The following is a 17597-nucleotide window of genomic DNA, read 5'->3' as shown; positions in this document are numbered from 1 at the left end:
GGGGCTTCATGCTGCCCTGGCAAAGCTGAAGGGTGGGGACAGAAACTATATGACATGCAAAACTGAAAATATTTCCTTCACAGAAAATGTCTGACAACTCCTCTTTTGCAATTAAAAAGAACATTTACATTCATTTATTATACTTGTGGTACATATCATGTGTTTCTGTAAATTCAAATTTTGACCTATAATGTATGTTTTATGCCTAAATAGCTTACTTTAACATCTCTCATAGAATAGGTTGGCTGGCAATGGGTTTCCTCAATTTTGTTTTGTCTGAGAATTCTTCGTTTCTCCTGTACTTCTGAAGTATATTTTTGCTGAGATGTCCATTTTCTCTTCCATCATTTTAAAGATTTTATTCCATTGTCTTTTTGAGACTTCCCTGGTGGTCCAGTGCTAAGACTCATGCTCTCAATGCAGCGAGCCCAGGTTTGATCCCTTGTCAGAGAACTAGATCCTACACACCACAACTAGATCCTAAGACCCAGCACAGCCAAATAAATAAATATTTTAGTAGATTTTAATTCATTGTTTTCTTGTTTGCATGCTTAATGAAGTGAGTCTACTATTTTTTTTCCCATCCAGCTGCAGGCCTCCACCCCCATTCATTTAACTGTGATCACAAAGGAAATCACATCTCCACGCTTCTGTTTCATCAGTTACAAAATGTGACTCATGACAGCACCAATGTCAGTGGATTATCTCAAACATGAGAACAATTTACCTAATTAGAACAGTGTCAGAAAGAGTAGCAACTGAATGCATAGCCAGTGTGAGGCTCTGCAGGTTCACTGCAGAATCCTGGGGAAAAGGATCCTGACTGGAGTGTCTGCCTTGTTCTGGGATCATCTAATGGCTCCGGGGGGTCAGGGGCCTGTGCAAAAGGAACTGTGATGGTCAGGCTGTAACACAAACCCTGAGTGCACAGTCAACAGTCACCCCATTCATGGAAGAAAGGGAAAGCGCCTCATCTCACTTTCACCCCAGTCTGCAGGGAATAACCAGACTCTGAACTTCTTCAGGATGGCCTGAAAGAGTTGAAGGGACATGGGATTTAGGGTCTAAAGAGTTATTTTATTCTGCTACATCTTAAGTTACTAGTATTGACATGGAAAACATGAGCATTACATTGCATCTGTGTTGTGATGCTGATATAAGATGCAATAAATATCAATATTTCTGGCACAGGGTGATTTCCTCTTTGAGACTGAACCATGTAACTTGCAAGTAATCTCTGGATAGTTAAAAAAAATCATACAAGACTCACTTTCCTTAGTGGGAGGCTTAGGCAGGGCTCCCAGCTATGTAACCCCCATGGCTGCCTGTGTGGAGGATGTGGTGAGCAGACCTAGTGGTGGTTCTTGTGTGTGTTATCCAAGAAACTCCCACACTGTGGGCATCTATCCAGCCAGCACAGTAGTATGTGGCTTCATCTTCTTTCTCTAAGAAACTTATTTTCAAGGTAGAAGTGGAAGAGGCAGCATCTTTTCTGGCCTCAAGCTTGTTTTTCTTCCCTCCTAAGTGATTTTGTGCGGGGGCTGTTAAGACATATAGTAGCTGTTCTAAACCCTGATCTGGTTTTTGCCGGTACCAGTGGATGTAATCTTTGCTAAAGTCCTTAGAGAACACCTTGCAAGTCATAATTATACTCTTTTCTCTTGTTCCAGTAACTGATAATTCAGGTTGCTCCAAAGTTAATTGCCCAAGGCCAACTGCAAGCAAAGAAGAGAAATCCCCATAAACAAAAGACACGGGAAGAGACAACAAGAAAGACCTGCTTCAGTCTCTCCCGTAGACTGAAGTGACTGAGAGGGCAACTCACAAGACCAGAGGGAGGAGAAGAGGACCGCTTCCAGGAGTGCCATCTCGTCACCAGACTGACTCCCAAGGAGGAGGTAAAAAAGGCAAGGTCTGTTGGAAGGAAGTCTCAGGCCAGTGGCAGGGGAGTGGGCCTGGATCTTGTGTCCCAGAGGAAGAGGTGGATCTGGTGGTATGGTTATCTGGGGTTCTTCATAATCTGCAACGTGATATGAGCAGCTGTGGTTTCATGGGGGTTTCCTGCCCCTAAGTCCTGGGCAGATGGTTTAAGAAAAGGATGATGATCTGGACAGACAACCCAGAAATGAATGCGTATACTTGAGGGTGGGGCTACTCTCATAGCTGCTCAGCTCATCTCCCTGAAATTTCATTCCGTAGTAATGTTGCTGCAGAAATAGGAAGACATCCCTCCTGTGTTCTTTCCCTTGTCTGTCTTTCTGTAAATGGTTGGTGATCCAGGACTTGTGTATAAAACCTGACCTTTATTTTTCTGTAATGCTACAGAAAACCATCAGACATTAGAACATCTTCTTGACATGATTTAATATGCTACAGACACAAGCCCTGGAATATTTTTGAGTTTTTTTTAAATTAATTGAGATGTCACCATGCAAATTACCATCCAGAGAAATCACACTTTGTTTACAATCTGGGTACCTTCAATTGCCTACATTGCAATTCCTTGTGGATCTTTGAGACAGAGTAGTCTGTGGAAATCAGCTTCTACTCAACCTGGACCTGAGAACAGTTTCATGAGCATTATGTCACATGTAGGAGTATTTTAAAAGCAATGTTCTGTTGAATATGTAGTGATAACCTTTAAAATTAATATGCCATCTGATATGTATTGAGGACTTCCTATTCATCAGGCATGGTTCTAAATGTTCTCATATTATTTTATTTAATCTTCTTCACTATCCTGGGAGGTAGCTGTTATGAATATCTCCATTTGACAAAGGAGAACCGTGGCAAACAGACTTATTTAAAATGACGTGGAGCTGGTAAATGTGGTAACTCCCATGCTGTTGCTAAGGTGCTTCAGTCGTGTCCAACTGTGCAACTCCATAGACGGCAGCCCACCAGGCTCCCCTGTCCCTGGGATTCTCCAGGCAAGAACACTTGAGTCGGTTGCCATTTCCTTCTCCAAAGCATAAAAGTGAAAAGTGAAAGGGAAGTCGCTCAGTCGTGTCCGACTCTTAGCGACCCCATGGACTACAGCCCACCAGGCTCCTCCGTCCATGGGATTTTCCAGGCAAGAGTACTGGAATGGGGTGCCATTGCCTTCTCCTGGTAACTCCCATAAGCCACCATAAGCAACCATTATTTATTAAAGGAAATGGGTAAAATAAGATGCAAAGAGAACAAAAAAGCACAGATCATTTACTTTGAAAATTTCTCTGCATTTTTATGGCTAGAGATCGGACTGATGGTTATTATTTATATAAATATACATTTAAGTGGAATTTGCATTTTTAGCTTTATATTCTTGTTTGGTTATCTTATGACTGTAAGCAACACAGCTTTTTAAATGTAATTTTATTTATTTATTTATTTTTGGCTATGCTCCGTCTTAACTGCTGCTCGGGTGTTTCTCTAGTTACTGAGAGTGGGAGCTACCCTCTAGTTGTGGCGTGCAGGCTTCTCATTGTGGTGGCTTCTTCTGTTGCAGATCACGGGCTCTAGGGAGCCTGGGCTTCAGTAGTGGCTCTCAGGCTCTAGAGCACAAGCTCAGTATCTGTGGCACACGGGCTTAGCTGCTCCATGGCATGTGGGATCTTCCCAGATCAGCAATGGAACCCTGCATTGGCAAGTGGATTCTTTACCACCTAGGCACAAGGGAATCCCCAGCAACATAGTTTTAAATAATCTATGTGATATTATGTTTAATTATTAATAGTTATTTTTAATGACTAAAGAAAATTAAACAATTTCCAATATCACTTACCCCATCTGACATGGGCTGAATTATTTAAGCTTCTTTTGCCTCACCTTCCACAGGTGCACCTTGCCTGCATACATATCTTTTTTTTTTATTTTAAATTTTCTAACTTTAAATTTGTTTATTTATTTATAGTTTTGGCCACACGGGTTCTGTAGTTGCCCCACAGCATGTGGAATCTCAGATGCCTGACCAAGAATCAACCCCTTGTCCCCTGCATTGGAAGGTGGATTCTTAACTACCGAAAACGTTGTTTTCAATGGCTGCATAGTTTTCTATTGTTTGAACACAATGTAAATCTTTCCCTGTTATTCACCATTTATCCTGACATGTAAGAAGCTGCTGAAGAGTTCTCCTCTAAGATCTGATACAGAGGGCCCTACTATGGACACCCCATTACTGCTTTATGGGATGCTTTTAATTACTCAATGAGCCATCATGTGAAGAAGGGAGCAGAAGTTGACAAGCTTGCCTTCGAGTGCCTGTCTCAAAAGGGCTTATGGTCTCAGACCATTTGTTTCTCTCAGATCTGGGTTTCTATCTTAACTTGTGTTCAAAGTTTAGTTAAGCAACAGTGCCCTATTTCGTTTCAAGAAATCAACTGCAGCCTGCACTGAGTGTATCTGATCGATAGAAATTAACTGGACAGGGAATCACAAAAGATTACCTTCATCAGAGGTAGGTAGAAGGAGAAAGGCTGACAGACTGATTTTATGTCAGTCTGTCCTGTGAGTCCCCCTTTTTTTTTCTTTCAAAGGCCTCCCTGAATTAGAAATGGAACTGGAGTCTTAAGCAGAGGAGGTCATGGGGATGACTATGTTGCCGTGACCTTGGAAATTACCAAATTAATAAGGGAATACTCATGGCATGGATGTAAAGTGATATCCACAGGGTGCCTTGTATGTGCTGTAAAAGAAGTGTGGATTGCAAAGTAGTCCTCTTTTGTTTCACAATGATTTGAGGGGTGGTGTAACAAAACAATAGAATTTTTATTGTTTTCAAATACTTTGGAAAAAAATTGATAACATTGGCATTTCATGTATTCTTTGAAGACTGCTAAGGATTCAAATGCTGCTCACCAGATTCAGCATAAAATAGTAAATTGTGCCAGTGAATGTTCCACAAAGGTGAGTTTTGTTTTCTCAATGGAGGTAGGAATGACACATGGTACTTCTTTTTATCTCCTTAGAATGAGGAAGACAGACTCCAGAGCTACATACCCTGGATCCAACCCTATTCTGCCAAGTACCAGCTGTGTGACTTGAACAAGTTCCTGAGACACATAGGGTTTCATTTTCCTCATGAGTCAATGGGCTTTATAATAATAACAGAAGTCTCACGTATTGTCATGAGGGTTAGGGGCTTCATATATATGTGTAGAAAATTGAGAACACTAATAAAGAATTCTCTCACACACAAAATTATTAGCTGTTCTTCTCTTGGACCATCTTCTCTCTTTCTTTATAGGCAGATACAAGGTAGCTTTCTTCCTACTCACAATATGGAGGGTTCGTCTGCTGGCTCCAGTGGCTCAGCCCTCTACTCTGATGATATCATGCTGGCACATCCCTGCCTGTGAGATGAGGAGCCATCTTCCTCCTCCCACAGAAAAAGACACGTGCTCCATCCCAAATTTACCTCAAGTATTTTGTTTGTTATATAGAATTATGATCTTTAAATTTTCAGGATAGCCTTGTAGTCCAGTTAAAAAAGCACAGACTTCTTATCTCTGGCCAATCATTTTAACTGTCTAAGCTTTCATTTCTGTATCTGTAAAATGGACAGATAATGATTACCATGCAGGAGAGCTGTGATAATTATGTGTGGAAATATATATGTACCATGCCTAGCATTCCTGGAACACAATGATTCCTTTCCTCAGCCTGAACTATTCACGGTTAGTGGAAAACTCTGGATGGTGACATAATAAATAAAGCCCATGTCCACTCATTCACAGATAAGACTTTAGTTCATTAGGAAAGATTTGAGAACATCATGGTCAGAAATGCTTGCTGCTCAAGGTGAGTCCTGATACATGAACACAAGCCAAGGTTTTGTCTTGGAATTCTCATGAAGGCAGCAGAGATGGTGAGCCAGAGGCTGGAAGCCCAGACAGGAAGTAGCTGACTTTGCTCCTGTGGGAAGACTATGATGGGGCAGAGTCCCAGAAGAGGCAGTTGTTGCTCTGTGTTGGCATCTTTAGTGCTGTGGGTCCCAACAGCATAGTGCTCAATGACCACATCTTTTTCTATGAAATTTGTGGTAAGGACTGAACTCAGTTAAGTGCAGTCACTCAGTCATGTCCAACTATACAATCCTATGGACTGTAGCACGCCGGGCTTCCCTGTCCATCACCAACTCCCAGAGCTTGCTTAAACTCACGTCCATCGAGTTGGTGATGCCATCCAACTATCTCATCCTCTGTCGTCCCCTTCTCCTTCTGCCTTCAATCTTTCTCAGCATCAAGGAATTTTCCAAGAAGTTCTTCATGTTAGGTAGCCAAAGTATTGGAGTTTCAGCTTCAGCATCAGTCCTTCCAGTGAATAGTCAGGACTGATTTCCTTTAGGATTGACTGGTTGGATCTCCTTGCAGTCCAAGGGACTCTCAAGAGTCTTCTCCAGCATCACAGTTCAAAAGCATCAATTCTTCAGTGCTCAGCTTTCTTTATAGTCCAACTCTCATATCCATAAATGACCACTGGAAAAACCATAGCTTTGACTAGACGGACCTTTGTTAGACTTTTGCCAGCAAGTGACTGTACTACCTGGTATTTCATTTTCCTCATGATTCAAATCTGTCTCATAATAAGAGAAAAAAAAACTATAAATAGTGCAGCGTAAAGGATCTAATATATGGAAAGCATTGAAAACACTGATAGAGAATTCATTCATACAGCACACACACACACACAAACCAAAGTTAGCTCTTCTATTCTTGGCAGATACTCTCTCTTCTTTTCTGGGGGGCCTCACCATAAGCCAATGAGGGATCTTCATTACCAACCAGAGATCGAACTTCCCCCTGCAGTGGAAGTGTGAGTTCTAAATACAGGGCCACCAGGGAAGTCACACTTTCTATTCTTCCACAGGCAGAATCCAGGTAACCAAGGATGGTAGGCTCATCCAACCACCCCAATGATCCAGAGCTCTATTCTGATGACATCTTGGTGGCAGAATCATTTTCCTCACGTCCCCCAAAAAGGTGCACTTTTTTTCATCCCTCATCTACCCCAGTATTCTATTGTTCACTTAAAGAATTGCAATTCTTAAACGTTTCAGTGTGATCTCATAGTCCAGATTCAACATGGACTTCTTGTCTTAGGCTAATCATTACAGTTAAAGTCTCTACACTTTCATTTTAGTTGTGAAACAGATTAATTACACTTACACTACAGCATTTCTGTCTTAAGTATATGTCGTAATAATGGCACATGGTAATACCCTCTTTCAGCCTGAAGCTTGCCCACATACAGAAGTCTCTGGATTGGGAGATGATGAACAGTAGCACAGCCTGTGTGCCCTCAGACAAGATTTCAATTCCGTGAAATACAGTGTAAAAAAAAAAAAAAAAGCTTTAGAAGCACAGCTTTTGGGGTCTGCTGGAAGGTCATGTGCAAGCATGATCCAAGATGACTTCCTAGAAAGCTCAGGAAGTGCTGCAGATGAGGTGGGGGTGAGGCAGGGAGCCCAGGTAGGGAACTGGTGTGTGGTTCCTGCTGGTGGGTAGGATGTGGGTGGGCACAGATCCAGGGAGGGGGTCTTGTGTGGATTGTCTCCACAGTTCTATACTTTGAGTCCCACATCAGCAGTAAATGCCCACATCTTCTTTTTCTACAAAATTTACCGTAAGGGTCGAAGTGAACATTCGAGCATCTTTTCTTGCCTCAATTTTGTTCTTCCCATCTACTTGATTTCAAGCTGCAGTTGTGGTTGAGATCACATAAATCAGATGCTCCAAGGCCTGATTCCTTTTCTGCCGGTACCAGTAAACAGTTTCTGATTCAAAATTTGTGCTCTCTATCTTGCAATGTATGTCAATACTTTTCTTTACTTCTATGGAAAGGGATATCTGGGCCTGCTCCACTTTTGATAACCCATGTCCAGCTGTAAATAAAAGAGAATTTCTAATGAACTTCTGATAATGTAAGGAATATCCAAGAATTTCTTTGCTCATTCATCTAAAGTGAAATGGTCAGGGAGTGACTCACAAGCCCAGAAGGAGAAAAATGTGAATGCTTCCACTGGTGACATCCTGTCTGCTGAGCTGTGTGCTCAAAGAGAAGGCAGGAAGGTGGGGACCTGGTGGCTAGATGCCTCATATCAGTGGAAGGGTGTGGCCTGAACCAAGAAGGGGAAGGAAGTGGATGGTCTAGTGGGTCTTTGGGCTCATAGGGCCTGAGTCTCCTGTTTCCTCTGGTTTTCCCACTGGCCCTGCCAATCTCAAAAATGAAGCTAGTGGTCACTGGAAGGTTATTTGGCATGAATGTGAAGGAGCCATAGAGGAATCTTGATTTCTGTAGAATGAAAATGATTTCTATTTGCCCAGGAGCTAGTTTATGAACACTTTTCCTTAGCATAGTATTTTCAAATATTGCATGTTTAATAAACATTGACTTTTATGGTAGCAAATATTAACGAGCATTTTCTATTCATCAGGCTATTTTTCTAAATGTTTTTCATCTTACAGCCATCCCATGATATTGATATTGATGTTGGTAGTTCTGATTTAATAGATCAGGAAAATGGGGTTTTTCTCAGGAAAAACGTGGAGTAACATGAATCAACAAAAGTCACCCAGCTCTTAATTGGGACGTGCTGGGAAAGATGCTTATTGAGGAGATTCAGGCTTATTGAGGAGATTCAGACAAATAGGATAAAGGTGTAAATAAAAATGCCTGTGATCATACTACCAAGACTAACAAGTCTTATCATACAGTGTCTTAATTTCTAGATTTCTTCCTTGCAAATATATAGATATCAATACAATATTATGGATTATAAATATATTTATAAGCCACACCATGTCTTTTGATTGGCTTGTTTATTCTATTTACATTGAAAGTAATTATAGAGGGAACTTCCCTGGTGATCCAGTGGCTAAGACTCCTCATTTCCAATGCAGGGAGTCTGGGTTTGATCCCTAGATAGAGAACTAGATCCCACATCCTGCAACTAAGACCCAGCAAATAAATACAGAGTAAAATAAACAAAGTAATTATTGATATGTATGTACTTATTGCCTTTTCATTAATTGTTTTGTGGAGTTTTCCAAAGATTCGGTTTTGATCTTTGCTTCTCCTTTTGCTGTCTTCCCTGTCATTTAATTATTGTCTTTAGTGCTGTCTAGGTTTCTTTCTCTTTTGTGTGTGGCTATTATAGATGTTTGGTTTGTGGCTACCATGAGGTTTATATGTAGAAATCTACATAGAGGATATTTTAAGCTGCTTATCTCTTCAGCTCAAGCACATTTAAACAACCTTTCCTTTTCACTCCACACCCTCATGTTTACTGTGTTTTTAACCTGTTTTGTGTCTTTTTCTTTTTCATTTCCTTAACTGCTTATTGTGGATGTAGATGATTTTACTACTTTCATCTTTTAACCTTCCTAACAGCTTTATATGTGCTTGATTTACCGCTTTTACGTATATTTGCATTTATCAATGAGAGTCTTCCTTTCTTAATTTGCATATTTCTAGTTGTGGCCTTTTCTTTGCTACTTAGAGAAGTTCCTGTATCATCTCTTGTAAAGCTGGTTTGGTGGGGATGAATTATTTTATCATTTTCTTGTCTGTAAAACTTTTGATATCTCCATCATATCTGAATGAAAGCTTTCCTGGTTAGAGTATTCCTGGTTGTTAGGTTTTCCCCTTTCATTATTTAAATATGTACTCTATTCTTGCCTGCAGATTTTCTCCTGAAAAGTTAGTTGAGAGCCTTATGTGTCTAGATACTAATAAGCTAGAGGCAGGATTCCACAGTGACACTCGCCAGGACCGGTGTCCCTGTGGTAGAACTAATTTCCCAAAATGGCCACTGCCAGAATCTATGTACTGTGGGTGAGCCCCAGTTGCCTCCTGCCTCTCCGGGAAGGTCACCAACATCAGCAGGTGAATCTCACCCAGGCTCCTTTCATATTACTGTGCCGCCCCATGAGATTTTGTGTGCAACCTGTGTGAATGGGGTGTCTATATCCCACAGACCTCTGACTCTCCCAAAAGTAAGCCTTGCCTGCCTTTAAAGCCAAATATTATGGGGTCTGTTCTCTCTAGTACAGGACCCCAGGCTGGGGAGCCCTATGTCGGACTTGGTACCTATGTTTTTTGGGGAGAAACTCTGTGATTGTTGTTTTCCTCCTGTTTGTGGGTCACTTACCCTGGCTTCTGAGTCTTGTTTATACTATTCCTTAGCCCCTTCTACCCATCTTGTTGTAGTTCCTTCTTTATATCTTTATTTGTAGAAGATATTTTTTGCTAGTCTTTGGGTCTTTCTCATCAGCAGTTTCTCTGTAAATAGGTGTAATATAGGTGTGCCCATGGGAAGAGATGAGCTCAGGTTCTTCTTAGTCTGCCATCTTCTTTGATCATTCTTTTCATCCAGACTCGTTTTCTCTTTCCTTTGGATGAGGAAACTTCATAGAGTCAATTTATTTAAAACTTTCTTTCCTAAATTGGTATGAAAGTGAAATTGTTAGTCATCCAGTTGTTTCTGACTCTTTGCTTTCCCCTGGACTGTAGCCTGCCAGGCTCTTCTGTCCATGGAATTCTCCAGGCAAGAATATTGGAGTGAGTAGCCATTCCATTCTCCAAGTGGTCTTCCTGATCCAGGGATCGAGCCCAAGTCTCCTGCAGTGCAGGCAGACTCTTTACAATATGAGCCACCGGGGAAACCCAAATTGGTAGAGATGATCTTATTTACAAAGCAGAAATAGAGACACAGAAGTAAAGACAAATGCATGGACATCTAGGGGGAAAGGGAGATGAATTTGGAGACTGAGATCGACACCTACACTATTGAGACTAAGTACAAAACAGATAAGTAATGAGAACCCTATATAGCAGAGGAAACTCAATGCTCTATGGTGGCCGAAAAGGGGAAGGAAATCCACAAAAGAGGATATATATGGATGCGTATGTCTGATTCACTTTGCTGTACAGCCAAAACTAGCACAACATTGTTAACCAACTATACTAAAATAAAAAGTTTAAAACGTATATAGGAGCCTGTGGTGGTGGTTTAGTCGCTAAATTATGTCTGACTCTTTATGACCTCATGGACTGTGGCCCGCCAGGTTCCTCTGTCCATGGGATTTTCCAGGCAAGAATACTGGAGAGGGTTGTCACTCCCTTCTCCAGGGTATCTTTCCAACCCAGGTATTGAACCCCTGTCTCAGTGCATTTCAGACAGTCTCCTGCCTGGCAGGCAAATTCTTTACTGACCAGGGAAACCTATAGGGGCCTGGGTAGATTATTAGATTATTTTTGACTCTAAAAAGCAACAGTCTCTCCACCAAAAAACTGTCATGGTCATAAGCAGTATAGGTCAGGATGTAAATCAAAATATAAGAACACCAGAAATGGGAGAGGAAAGGCCGAAGGCTCGTATTTCCATATTCTTGCAAGAAACCTGCTACAAATAGTACTATTAGAAATAGAAAATAAGAATTTTTTATTGTTTTACATTGAAAAGCCAACAGATAATTTATTGACATTTTACTTATTCTGAGAAGATACCTACTATTCCAATCTAGGGCACATGCTTTAGCACCTAATGGTAACATGAGTCAGTTAGTGTTCTGTGATGCTCAGTACAACCTCTTTTGTGGCACTGGGAATAATGGATCCGTCCTTTCATTGTCCTTCATTTTGTTATTGCTGTTTAGTCACTAAATCTTGTGCGACTTACGACCCCATGGACTATAGCCCACCAGACTTTTCTGTCTATGGGATTTCCCAGGCAAGAATATTAGAGTGAGTTGTCATTCCCTTATCCAGGGAATTTTCCTGACACAGGGATCAAAACTGAGTCTCCTGCTTGGCAAGCAGATTCTTTACCACTGAGCCACCAGGGAAGCCTGGTCCTTCAGTTAATAAGTGGTTTCATGTACTAATCAAGAGGAGCTAGATTATCTGGGTCCCTTTCCTACTCTTGCCATGGACCAGCCATGGACCAGTTGTGTGGTTTGGACAAGTGATTGAACCACCCAGTACTTTATTTGCCTCATGAGTCAAATATATTTCATGATAAGAGAAAAGATCTCACAGATAATGCAGTTTAAAGGAGCTAATATGCGCAAGGCATTGTGAACATTTATAGGGAATTCATTCAGACACATCAATGTTAGTTCGTCTGGTCTTGGCAGGCATTCTCTCTTCTTTTCTAGGGGGGGTGGCCACACTTTAACCCTTTAGGTTCTCCCTCTGGTCCTCGGATTTTCTTTTGTTCCGTTTTCGTGGGCTTTTCCTCTCTTTGTCTTTTAGCCAGTGCCATTTTGGTCTCCTTTTTTCTTAGTCAAACTATTTAACAACCCTATGATGGATCCTCGCTCCCCAACCAGTGATCAAAACTGTGCCCCCTGCAGTGGAAGCATGGAGTCCTAACCACAGGACCAATAGGGAAGTCCCACTTTACCTTTTTTTCACAAGCAGAATCTGAGTAACTAAGGATGATGAACTCATCTAAGCACCCCAGTGACACAGAGTTCTATTCTGATGAGATCATGCTGGCAGAATCCTTTTACCCATAACTCTCAAAAAAAGGGCCCTTGTTTCATCCCTAATTTATCCTTAATAGTCTAATATTCACTTAAAGAATTGCAATCCTTAAAATTTTCAGTGTGATCTCACAGTCCAGTTCAAAGCATGGATTTCTTTTCTTTGGTGATTGCTAGGATTAAATTTTCTAGGTGTTTATTTCTTTATTTGTAGAATGAACCAATAATAGTTGTACAGCAGCCTTGTCATCTTGAGTATATGTCATAATAAAGGAATATGGCAATGCCCTTTCTAAACCTGAAGCTTGCCCACATACAGAAGTCTCTGGATGGGGAGACAATGAATGGTGGCACAGTCTGTGTGCCCTCAGTCCCTAGAATTCCCAAGAATTCTATTCATTGGGAAACAGTGTCAAATAAAGCCTGAAGGTCAAGCACAAGTGTGATCCAAGATGACTTCCTGGAAAGCTCAGGAAGTGCTGCAGATGAGGTGGGGCTGAGGTGGGGAGCCTAGGTGTGAAACTGATTGCTGCTAGTGGGAAGGATGTGGGTGGGCACAGACCCGGGGAGGGGATCTTGTGTGGGTTATCTCCACAGTTCTAGTACCGTGAGCTCCAGCCAGCACAGTAGTAAATGCCCACATCTTCTTTTTCTACAAAATTTACCGTAAGGGTCGAAGTGAACATTCGAGCATCTTTTCTTGCCTCAATTTTGTTCTTCCCATCTACTTGATTTCGAGCTGCAGTTGTGGTTGAGATCACATAAATCAGATGCTCCAAAGCCTGATTCCTTTTCTGCCGGTACCAGTAAATAGCTTCTGATTCAAAATTTGTGCTCTCTATCTTGCAATGTATGTCAATACTTTTCTTTACTTCTGTGGAAAGGGAGATCTGGGCCTGTTCCACTTTTGATAACCCAAGTCCAGCTGCAAGTAAAAGAAGAGAATTTCTAATGAACTTCTGATAATGTAAGGAATATCCAAGAATTTCTTTGCTCATTCATCTAAAGTGAAATGGTCAGGGAGTGACTCACAAGCCCAGAAGGAGAAAAATGTGAATGCTTCCAGTGGTGACATCCTGTCCGCTGGGCTGTGTGCTCAAAGTGAAGGCAGCAAGGTGGGGACCTGGTGGCTGGATGTCCCAAGTCAGTGGTTAAGAGGGCATGGCTGAATAGGGGGAGGAGAAGGAAGTAGCCAGACTAATGTGTCCTTGGGCTGTTAGTTTTGGTTGTAGGCTCCTCAGACCTGAGTCTCCTGTGTCCTCTGGTCCTTCATTGACTCTGCTGATCTCAAGATAAAACTAGTGGTTTCTGGAGGATTATTTGATATGACTGTGAGGGAGCCATGGAGGAGTCTTGATTTCTGTAGAATGAAAATGGTTTCTCTTTGCCTAGGAGCTAGTATTTTTCTCAGCTTAGTATTTTCAAATGTTGTGTGTTTAATAAACATTGACTTTTATGGTAGCAAATATTTAATGAGCTTTGTCTATTTGTTAGGCTATTTCTCTAAATGTTTTTCTTCTCACAGCAATCACATAATATTGGTGCTGGTAGTTCTGATTTTATAGATCAGGAAAATGAGGTTCAGAGGAGTGATGTGATTCAGCAAAAGTCACCCAGCTCTTAAGTGGGATGTGCTGGGAAAGATGTTCATTGAAGAAGTTCAGAGAAACAGGTAAAGATGAAAATAAAAATGCCTATGATCCATATAGTTGCTTCACTTCATTGAATCACTGTTTCTTACCAGTTTGTGTTAGCAGAAGCTAACACAACATCGTAAAGCACTCATACATCAATAAAATAATTAAATATACCTGTGATCATTTTACCAAGACCAACAACTGCTATCATTATGCTGTCTTAACTTCTAGATTTCTCCCTTGGAATATATAGATATTAACTTGATATTATGAATTATAAATATATTTAAAAGCCACTCTATGTCCTATGATTGAAGCATTTATTCTATTTACATTTGAAGTAATTATTGATACATATGTACTTATTACCTTTTCTTTCATAATTGTTTTGTAAGGTTACTCAATGGTTCATTTTTGTTCTTTCCTTCTTCTTTTGCTGTCTTCCTTTTGAATTTAGTAATATCTTTAGTATTGTGTTTGGATTCCTTTCTCTTTCATGTATAATCTTTTAGAGATGTTTGGTTTGTGGCTACCATGAGTTTATATGTAGTAGTCTATATAGAGAATATTTAAGTTGCTTGTCTCTTAAGTCAAGCACGTTTTAACAACCTTTCATTTTCACTCCACACCCCCATGTTTACTGTTTCTTCCCTGTTTGTGTCCTTTTCTTTTGCATTTCTTCTTCTTGTGGATGTAGACAATGTCACTGCTTTTCACTGTCTCTTAACCTTCCTCATAGCTTTATGTGTGCTTGACTTCCCACTTTTACTGTATTATTTGCCTTTACCATTGAGATTCTTCCTTTTTTATTTTCATATTTCTAGTTATGGCCTTTTCTTTCCTACATAGAGATGTTTCTGTATTATTATTTTTTAAGTTGATTTGGCAGCACTGAATATCTTTTGATATCTCCATCATATCTGAATGAAAGATTTTTCTAGATAGAGTGTTTTTAGCTATAGATTTTTTCCTTTAATTATTTTAAATATATCGTGTCATTCTCTTCTTGCCTGTAGATTTTCTCCAGAAATGTCAGCTGAGAGCGTTATGGGTTCAGACACTAATAAACTAGAGGAAGGATTCCACACTGACACTTGCCGGCACCAGTTCCCCAAAATGGCCAGTGCCAGAGTCTATGTCCTGGGGGTGCGCCCCAGTTGCCTCCTGCCTCTCTGGGAGGCTCACCTACATCAGCAGGTGAATCTGACCCAGGCTCCTTCCATGTTACTGTGGCTGCCCTGTAAGATTCTGTGTGCAGTCTGGTGAATGGGGTGTCTATATCCCACAGACCTCTGACTCTCCCAAAAGTAAGCCCTGCCAGCCTTCAAAGCCAAATATTATGGGGTCTGGTCATTCTAGTGCAGGACTCCCAGTCTGGGGAGCCCTATGTGGGGCTTGGTACTTGTGTTTCTTGGGGAGAATCTCTACAATTGCTATTTTCCTCCTGTAGGTGGGTCATTTAACCTGGCTTATGAGTCTTGTTTATACTGCTCCTTAACCCCTTCTATCCATCTTGCTGTAGTTTCTTCTTTATATCTTTATTTATAGAAGATCTTTTTTGATAGTCTTTGGGTCTTTCTCATCAACAGTTTCTCTGTAAATGGTTATAATATTGTTGTGCCCATGGGAGGATGTGAAAACCCAGGGTTTTCCTACTCTGCCATCTTCTTTGATCATTCTTTTTAACCTAGACTCGTTTTCATGCCTTAGGACCAGGAAGTTTCACACAGTTAATTTATTTAAAACCCGTTTCTTGTCTACATGATTCTATGAACTTACTACCTCCTAACTAGGAGCACATAAAGGTCAATTTTTATTTATTAAAAAGACACATCTGCATGCAGAATGAGAAAAGGGAATTCTCCTGAGGCTAACACAGTCTGGTCCTGTGGGTAAAGGGAGGCTGGCATGGGTTGGGATTCCAAATCTTGAGCAGAGGTCAGTGGTAGAACATATATAGGCTACTACTCTGCGCATGTGTGAACTGTGGGAGCATCACTGTTGTGTATAATTGATGTATCTCCTTATTTTGACATTGAAAGAAGGCACTAATTACCAATTTAAAATAGTTTCCACTGTTTTAGAATGGTCCCTTGCAGGTTAGTTCAGTCCCTTTGAGTACATTCTTTATGTTTTTTGTTTTTCTCTCATCCTTCCTCTCACCCCCCGGATGGCTTCACTACACACAGGAGTGTGAATTCTTACAGTCATCCTCTCATCCCCCTTGTGTTCTCATCAGCTTCGAGCTCTTTGCCCTTGGTCTCTGGGATTTGGTCTCTTCCTCTGAATTGACTGGTGTAAGAATCAGAACTTAACCTACCACTGTTGACACTACATCTTACATTGTTTAAAATTATACAATCTTGTTCAGTTCAGTTCAGTTCAGTCACTCAGTCGTGTCCGACTCTTTGAGACCCCATGAATCACAGCACTCCCGTCCTCCCTGTGTGTCACCAACTCCCAGAGTTCACTCAAACTCATGTCGGTGATGCCATCCAGCAATCTCATCCTCTGTCGTCCCCTTCTCCTCCTGCCCTCAAACTTTCCCAGCATCAAGGTCTTTTTAAATGAGTCAACTCTTCGCATGAGGTGGCCAAAGTATTGGAGTTTCAGCTTTAGCATCAGTCCTTCCAATGAACACCCAGGACTGATCTCCTTTAGGATGGACTGGTTGGATCTCCTTGCAGTCCAAGGGACTCTCAAGAGTCTTCTCCAACACCACAGTTCAAAAGCATCAATTCTTCGGCACTCAGCTTTCTTCACAGCCCAACTCTCACATCCATACATGACCCTTGGAAAAACTATAGCCTTGACTAGACGGACCTTTGTTGGCAAAGTAATATCTCTGCTTTTGAATATGCTATGTAGATTGGTCATAACTTTCCTTCCAAGGAGTAAGTGTCTTTTAATTTCATGGCTGCAGTCACCATCTGCAGTGATTTTCAGTTAGTCTGACACTGTTTCCACTGTTTCCTCATCTATCTGCCATGAAGTGATGGGACCAGATGCCATGATCTTCATTTTCTGAATGTTGAGCTTTAAGCCAACTTTTTCACTCTCCTCTTTCACTTTCATCAAGAGGCTTTTTAGTTCCTCTTCACTTTCTTCCATAAAGGTGGTGTCATCTGCATATCTGAGGTTATTGATATTTCTCCTGGCAATCTTGATTCCAGCTTGTGCTTCTTCCAGCCCAGCGTTTCTCATGATGTACTCTGCATGTAAGTTAAATAAGCAGGGTGACAATATACAGCCTTGATGTCCTTCTTTTCCTATTTGGAACCAGCCTGTTGTTCCATGTCCAGTTCTCTTCTTCTACATCAATTGTATCTCAATAAATCTAGGAAAAATAGGCAAAATAAAAGAAGCAAAAGTGAGCTTGTTCTGGGCACAGCCACTGTCACCTTCCATGGGTGGCAAATCTCTTGGGTTAGTTTCAGTAGAAGAAGGACTACAGGTAATTACATGATTCATTTAGGAAAATAAAAATATG

The 17597-nt window shown here is 41.0% G+C and overlaps 2 gene segments (V, D, J or C); both read right to left on the bottom strand.

Annotated features, from left to right (window-relative positions):
- LOC120877275 overlaps window positions 1-2101 on the bottom strand; it is a 29029-nt gene extending 26928 nt beyond the window's left edge. Inside the window, 2 exon segments of the C gene segment in view lie at window positions 1402-1715; window positions 1826-2101. Of these exon segments, the coding sequence occupies window positions 1402-1715; window positions 1826-1868 (357 nt within the window).
- A 10765-nt stretch (window positions 2102-12866) lies between these two features.
- LOC120877274 lies at window positions 12867-13643 on the bottom strand. The segment is given in 2 exon segments: window positions 12867-13395; window positions 13503-13643. Coding segments are annotated over 2 exon segments (369 nt in total).
- Between the last annotated feature and the right edge of the window lie 3954 nt (window positions 13644-17597).

Source organism: Oryx dammah, unplaced genomic scaffold (genome assembly GCF_014754425.2).
Source record: "Oryx dammah isolate SB20612 unplaced genomic scaffold, SCBI_Odam_1.1 HiC_scaffold_18, whole genome shotgun sequence".
Classification (NCBI taxonomy): domain Eukaryota; kingdom Metazoa; phylum Chordata; class Mammalia; order Artiodactyla; family Bovidae; genus Oryx; species Oryx dammah.
Note: the sequence above shows the minus strand (reverse complement) of the source record. Positions and strands in the feature narration are given on the sequence as shown.